Source organism: Mandrillus leucophaeus, unplaced genomic scaffold (genome assembly GCF_000951045.1).
Source record: "Mandrillus leucophaeus isolate KB7577 unplaced genomic scaffold, Mleu.le_1.0 Scaffold1121, whole genome shotgun sequence".
Classification (NCBI taxonomy): domain Eukaryota; kingdom Metazoa; phylum Chordata; class Mammalia; order Primates; family Cercopithecidae; genus Mandrillus; species Mandrillus leucophaeus.
In genome coordinates, this window is record NW_012099444.1 from 278,694 (window position 1) to 286,896 (window position 8,203).

Consider the following 8,203-nt stretch of genomic DNA (forward strand, 5'->3'; position numbering starts at 1 on the left):
GGTTTGAATATATGTTACAGAACATATTTCCCAATAAATCTAGCATTTCTTAGCTTTCCAAAAGGTTTTCTTATTTTTAATGAAGAACCTGGTGGCAGTGGTATTGTTGTACATCTTCTCTATAGTCAAAATACTGAACTAGACATTGTATTCTGGAGCATAAACAACAGAAAGCAAATTATATACTGTCAGACACTGAATAAAACATTATGACAAATAACAAGTTACCAACAGATTAACACTATAGGGAGGAAAGTAAACATTTAAAATAACTTACTTTGTTTGTCCATGATTAAAACAGTTCTGAAAAAGAAGATCTGATATTAATACACTGTCTACAAGGCCACAAGTCAAATGTTAACAGTTGAAACAGGATACTGTAAAACTACACAGTCACACTCATAGGACATTCCTCTTTATTCATCCAGCCCAGCCTTACCTGGTCATTTAAGCCCTTTGTGCTTGACTGCATTCCCCTTGCTGTGTTTCTGAGCAGGAATTTAGAAATTGTTGGTCAGCTCATGATGGTGAACACATTCTAAAGCCTTTTGGGAAGAGGGTCCAGTGAGGCAGAAAGCCATAAAGACACACTATGAGCTAAGACTCCAAATAGTAACCAAGCTAATAACATCAACCTTCACAACTTGTACAATCTAAAGGAAATGCGTGGTTCAGTTCCCAGTCTCTGGACTTGGGCCCCAGGAATGTTCTAGCAGGAAAGCAAAAAATGTTAATTATCAGGTTACACTACTGCAATTTAGGTCTTGTGGACCTGTTCTTTGCAAATTTGAGAAGGCCTGAGACTATTCCGTGCATTTGGAGATTTTTTTTTTTTTTTACTAGAAAACTCACTCAGGAGTCGTCACAGCCATAGCACCTTGACCACCCAAGTGAAACGTTGTACTCGGTATTTATACAGAAACTGAAACAGCAGCAAACATTCTACCTAGTATTTCTGCCTTCCAGTGCCTTGATCCGATTCTAGTTTTTCCCAGTACTATCCAGTCACTACTTTTTCCATCTCCTGTAGATCCTGATGCCCTTCATCCCTTTTAGCAACAATGCATTAGGCAAAACTCTGTTACCCAACATTTTTGTCTTGGACCCATGCACATTAACACAAACTGCCCTTCCTCTTCCCAGGCCCATTCCTGTGCTGGCTACCCTTTAACTAAATTCTCTTACTGTGCAATCCTAAGTGGTTAGTAAGTCAACCGATCCCTTTACATGCTCAACTAAAATCTAGAATTCCTGAGAAGAAACCACCTTCCTCCTTGCTGTTTCAGAATTATTTTTTGGCCAGGTGTGGTGGCTCTTGCCTATAATGCCAGTATTTTGGGAAGCTGAGGCAGGAGGATCACTTGAGTCCAGAAGTTTAAGACCAGCCTGGGCAACATGGAGAGACATTGTCTCTACTAAAAAAAAATGAGCCAAGCATGGTGGCATGTGCCTCTAGTCCCAACTACTCAGGAGGTTGAGGTGGGAGGACTGCTTGAGCCTGGGGTATTCAGGCTGTAATGAAGTATGATGACTTCCCTGCATTCCAGCCCGGGTGACAGAGCAAGACTGTGTTTTAAAATAAAAGTTTTTGTTTTGTTTTTATTATTGCCAACATTAAGCACAAAATTTTATAATCAACTTAAAGTCTTAAGAACATTCCAGTTATAGTCACTTCTTAATTACACATACTCAAGATGTTGAGCAATGGTTGAATAATTCAAAATGGGTTTATGTGGTCCTGAAATAAATCAAAAGATGTGTTTGTGTTACTGATTTAACTTCCCAGATTTTCTTAGGACAACAGGAATCCCAGTTTGCATTAACCAGTAAGAAATTAATGCTGTAGACCTCATCAAGCCAGAAAGGTAGAAATATTAAAATTTATACTTTTATTTTTGCCATTAATCTATAAGGTGAACAATAAGCTAATAAACACATGTAACCAAAGTAGACTAAAAGTTTTGAAGACATTTGTGTTTTAGATTCCATCATAGGAAGAATTGTATAAAGAAGACTAAATTCATACATATAAGAGGACATGATTTTGTCAACCTCACATTTCTACCATCAAAGACTATACTTTAAAATGCCAATTTTCTTAAAATATGCTAAGAGTACTTTAACAGATATATCAGAAAAGATGAGTCATTCCGGATTAGAAATAGGTAGTCCCCTCTAATTAATATACTGGACTACACATCTCTAAAATCTTTACCTGCGCCTTACTTCTTATAGGATACCTCTCCCGATAATATGCTTAACTTAAAAAAAAAAAAAAGGTTCTATGGCCTTTAACCAATTTTAACAGAAATTTTAAGGAACTAGTGTTTCAGTTATTCTCACTTTCCCTACAATGTCAGAAAAGCATTAAATAATGTCTAAGGGCAAATCCTAAATAAAATGTACAAGAAGAAACATAGGCAAGTTTTTATTTATTTATTTATTTATTTATTTATTGGCAAACAGACTACTCAACTGAAAAAAATTCATAGTTCTGGACTGCAGATCTATATATCTGAAATAAAAAAAATTTGTCATAATTTTAAAAACAATTTTTGTTAGCATTTAGTTTGTTTTAGGCTTTCAAGTCCCATGCAAGCCAGAAATAAAGGATGTGCTGCAAAGATAGGGAATTTATAAACCCACGCTATGTATTCTGGTAAACAGTGGTCCCCAACCTTTTTTGGCACCAGGGACCAGTTTTGTGGAAGATGTGGACCGGTGGAGTTGGGGATGGTTTGGGGATGATTCAAGCGCATTACATTTATTGTGCACTTCATTTCTATTATTATTATATTGCAATATATAACAAAAGAATTATACAATTCATTATAAGGTAGAATCAGCAAGAGCCTTGGGCTTGTTTTCCTGCAACTAGACAGTCCCATGTAGGGGTGATGGGAGACAGTGACCAATCATCAGGCATTAGGTTCTCATAAGGAGAGCATAACCTAGATCCCTCACACAAGCAGTTCACGATACGGTTCTTGCTCCTATGAGAATCTAATGCTGCTGCGGATATGACAGGAGGTGGAGCTCAGGCGGTAATGTATGCGAGCGATGGGGAGCAGCTGTCAATACAGATGAAACTTTGCTCACTCACCAGCTGCTCACCTTCTGCTGTACAAGCCCAATTCCTAACAGGCCACGGACTGGTACTGGTTGGTGATCCAGGGGTTGGGCAGCCCAGCTGTTAAAAATAGGTGGAGGATCTTAAGCAGGAAATTTCAAGTCCTTGCCAAATGAGTACCAACCAATTATTATATTGTCATATAATATAATAATTATGTAATAAAATACCAACACATGGTATTTGCCTTTCACAAGGTCAGAGATGATTCTCTTCTTGCACAGAAATACAGGAAAGGAAAAGAAGCAGATTTCAAAACAATGACAATTTCTTCATATTGGCTCTTTTTCTTCCCACTTGGTTACATTGTTCTTCATCTTAAAAGGTAAGTTAGTAAGGATGAGACCTACTGGCAAAACTACTGTAGAATAAAATCTGGGTCTTTGCTTTACTATAGGTTTTAGAATTTTAGCATTTACGTAATACCTAAAGCATTGAAAAAGGTATATAATAAGCTCTGGTGCAAAATGTTAAGTGTTCCTTGTACCTATACATGTGCCAAGTAGATAAAGCACTGTGTGCCAGGTCATTAAAGTCATCCACTATGTGGATGCCTACATTCTTGTTTGCTGTTATAATGATCCTTTGGGTTTTCTCAAGGTTAATGTGTCTATTACAAGATACATGTCACTCAGTTTGGGGAATAACTGGGTGTGCCCTGAATAAATTAATTAATGAGTTAATTAATTTAGCATGATAATTCATAAATAACGGCTTCTACCACACTTATTTTGTTTTTAATTTCAGAAATACTTCAGAGAAAGAGAAAATCTTTATGCTATACCAAAAAGTGCATTAAAGTTATCTTGTATATTGTACCACTGGAATAATAATTACTCCACGATGAACACAGAACTTCAAATATAATCTGATTTTTTTCTAACTCTGTTAACTAAGACTTTGGAGGAAACTGAGGCATCACACATTATTTGCATACAAGTACACCTCTGTTAAAACTTTTCTATCAGAAATCCTAAGTTCTCATTGTTTCTCTGGACTATTTGACAACTGTAACCTCTACCACCATGAAGAGGAAGAAACAGCACAGGGGGTTTCCAGTTGTGGCTTCACGATTCGTATTACAGTGAAACTCTTTTGACCCATCTCTTGAGGTCCTGAAATTTTTATCTTACTGCTTTCAAAAAGTATTAAGTAAAATCTGGAACCCAAAGGGGAAGCATACTTAATTTTGACAGTTCCTAAAACTAAAATTTGTTTACCCACACCAGATCTGGATTATTTATTTAAATTTACTTGTTAATTGGCTAAGAACAACCTCCTTCCCTCAAAACAGAGGATAAAGCATTTCACATTCTCTTCAAGTCCCAAGATAGGGATATATGTTTTGAATTATTTTAGCAAAATGCTACTGCTCTGAAAACAATCACAAGAATTCTAGGTCCCTAACTTCCTCCCGATAACTGAGAATTGAGATACTAGACTAGAGGGAAGGGAGAAATTTCCAGTAGGCCAGGAGATTACACAGGTAAGTCATGAATCAAGTAACTTTCATGTCATTTGGGTTATGTTTGTATGCAAACTTTGTACATTTAAAAATGTTTAGTTAACATCTAACAAGGAAAAATATTCATCTTTTGAACTCGGGTTTTGGTAAATGTTAAGCTTAGAAAAAACTGATACATTTAAGCAAATGGGTGGGGCAAGCAGCTGGTGAGGCTTTTGAGTATACAGCACATCATACCTGTAAGCTATGGAATGAAACTGAGGTGACTGAGGCGGATTATAAACGCAAAGTACCTTGTAACAAGGAGTCACTCCATAAAAATCCTCTTGTGTATTTTATGCTTAACAAACAAAATAAATATGCTTAAAACCAGTTTAGGATAGCCTTTTATAGCATTTTATAGTACACCTTGAATAAAAATGTAGATGATACATCAACTAGGACCAAGTGAGATGGCAGTGATCAAGTGTTCTACAAAACTAAAAAGTAAAAAAAAGAGACAAAGGAAACAAATATTGAATCAGTTACTGTCATTTGATTGCTTTACTGCTCTGAAAAGCCTTTCCTGACAACCCACAGCTCCCTCACAAATTTGAGTTGTTTCCTTTTCCCCTAATAAATGGTGAAACTAAACCCATAGAAATAAAAGTGACTTTAATAAATGTGATACAGCTCACTAACTAGCTGAATTAAGATGATCAATAATTCATATTCTTTGCACCGATGTCTCTAATTCACTGAAAAAAGGAAGACTGACACCCTTCAGTGAAATTTGTTAAAAGACTCTTTTAAGGTATCTTTTTTATGTAAGACAGAAAAGGCTTGAATTTCAATTTACTCTTGTACCACTTAGCTTTAACTAGGTCAGGTGCTAAGTTCATGTGTTGGAAACTTAATTTCCAATGCAACTGTGTTGGGAGGTGGGGGCCTAATAAAAGATGATTAGTTCATAAGCACTCTACCTTCATGAATAGATTAATGTTGTTATCTTGGGAGTGGGTTAATTATTGCCAGAGTAGTCTTGTCAAGTTCCACTCTCTCTTGCTGTCTTGCCCTTCCACTTTCCACCACACTCTCTCTTGCTGTCTTGCCCTTCCACTTTCCACCATGGGATGATGCAGTAAGAAGACCCTCACTAGATGCTGGTGCCTCCATACAGTCATGCACCACAACAACAGATCACATATATGATGATGGTTCCGTAAGATTATTTTTACTGTACCCTTTCTATGTTTAGATACATAAATACTTGACATTGTATTATACTTGCCTACCGTATTCAGCACAGTAACATGCGATACAGGTTTCTAGCCTAGGAGCAATACCTTATTCCACACAGTCTAGGTCTAGTAGGCTATCTGCCATCTCACTGGTCATTCCTTTGCTTGAATGAGCCAAGTTCCCCCCAGCCCAGGACTTCTACCTGTGAAGTTCCCTCTGTCTATAACGCCCTCCACCACTCCACACACACACACACACACACACACACACACACACACGTCTATAGACTAATTGATTTGAGACTTCAGCTCTCAATCTGACTCTCCTCAACACCCCCCACACCACTATCCTAGCCTAAATAGAAGGCTGGCTATACCATCCAGGATTGTGTAAGTAAATTCTACGATGTTCTCACAACCACCAAATTGCCTCATGATGCATTTCTCAGAATGTATTTCTGTCTTTAAGCAACACATGATTATGTTGGACTTCCTAGCCTCCAGAACTGTAAGAAATAAATTTCTGTCCTTTATAAATTACCAAGTCTCAGGTATTCTGTTACAGCAGCAGACAACATATGGAGACATCATTTTTTTCTAATGACTTATTAAAAGAACATATGGAAAACTGAAGAGTGCAACTGTTAGTTCTGATTAACTAAAAAGTGTTTTGGCTTTTTAATTTAGCACTATTCAGGGTAGTGCTATAGAGTGTGTATATACACAGATACACATATATACATATAAAAATACTTCCTATATAAATATTCACTAAATATAAAGCTGGTGTGGTTTTTAAGGAATTAATTGAAGGCATAGAGCATGCAAAGCACTATACCAGGCACTAGGGCACAATACCTAGACGCTAGGGAGACAGACAATTAAGAATGAAATAGATTATTATAAACACTCTAAGTGCTATAAATTAATGTTGCTACAAGAAAGGGTTATGGGACACTAACTTAAACAGTGGTAGGGGGTTTAAGAAAAGTCAGACTGGGAGCTGAAGGAAATCTCAAATCAACTAGTCTACGGAGGTATGGTGGGTGGGGTGTTGGAGGGCATTATAGAGACAGGGAACTTCATAGATAGAATTCCTGAGCTGGAGGAACATGCCTCATTTAAGGAAAGGAAGACCAGTGAGGTTACAGAGCAGAAGAGGGAGACATTCTTAGAGATGAAGACGGAGAGGTACATAAGCGTCTGCTCACACACATTTGATGTCTCTCCACCTGTACTCTAAGCTCCTTTACAGATCTAAAGGCAGTTTGATCTATAAACCAGCTATTTCACATGCCACTTTGCTATCCAACTGCAGAAATCCATTCATTTCCCTTTATATGTCTTTTTCATTTCCCTGCATTTTCTCGTTGTTCAAAGCCCTACTATGGTTGTAAACAGGGTGGCATTAAGGGAAAAGTTTGCTCTTAGGAAAAGTTCAAGAAAGGAGGCCCCAAACTGCCTGACACGTTTAAGTGTCACTTGTAGTAACCATGTATCTCAATGTGATAAGCCAGAAAAAAAACAAAGACTGCCTATTCCTGGAACTGGGAAGTGGCCATGCCAAGACTTCCAGGAATAACAGTGCATGAATGAAACCACATGGGAACCAGAGAGTCAGCTTGGAGAAGCAGAGACTTTGTCAAATATTTAAAATAATAAAAGCTAACTTTCACTGAGTACTTTCTGTAGTGCCAGGCACTGCTCTAAGAACTTTACATTAACACATATAATTTTCTGTAGCTCTTTTAATAGTTACACAATTTCAGAGATGAGGCAATGGAAAGAACATATATTAAGAAAGTGGCTGACAATCCACAGATGTGAAGCAGTAGAGGCCAAATTTAAAGTCAGGGAGCCTGACTGGGGCTAATGGTCTTAGGAACCGTGCCAGATACCGCCGCTATCTTTTCCAAGTTGGTATTGTAGAGGGTTTAGCATAGATGTGGGCTCCAGGCGGACTTCAGTGAATACTTACTGATAAATGCCAGCTTGCAGGCTGTATTAACCGTCCCTTCTAATAGCCCCACTATGCTGGCACATGCTCCCGAGCCCAGTCTCTGCCCAGGATTCAGCGCCGCTCTCTGCCTGTAGAGCAGTGTAGCTAAGGGGAAGCCGAGCCCCGCGAGTCGTTTTCAGGCAGGACACCCCTTTTCATTCGAATGATTCTGGGTGAGCCCAGGTGCCGCTGGGCCGCCTGGGGCCCCTTGCCGTGCATCTGCTCCACTTACAGGGTCCCTTTCAGAGGCCTCTTGCATTTCTGGCCCCAGCCTTCACCCCACATCCTCCACCCCCAGAGCAGCAAACACAACCGGCTGGCCCTCGCGCCCGTTCCCCGTAAGTTGGCCCCCACACCCGACCCCGGCCCTGGCCCCAGCGCAGGCTCCG

At 38.8% G+C, this 8,203-nt stretch overlaps 1 protein-coding gene across 5 annotated transcripts in view; it reads right to left on the reverse strand.

Annotated features, from left to right (window-relative positions):
* Positions 1-8,203, reverse strand: part of LOC105550231 (phospholipid scramblase 1) — a 39,676-nt gene that overhangs the window by 27,599 nt on the left and 3,874 nt on the right. For 4 of the 5 annotated variants that reach the window (XM_011995118.1, XM_011995106.1, XM_011995130.1 and 1 more), the window contains exon 2: positions 278-303. The exons of the other annotated variant lie outside the window; for it this stretch is intronic. In XM_011995118.1, coding sequence (XP_011850508.1) covers positions 278-290 — 13 coding nt within the window. In that variant the 5' untranslated portion in view covers positions 291-303. The remainder of the gene's footprint in view (positions 1-277; positions 304-8,203) is intronic. 5 annotated transcript variants of the gene reach the window in all.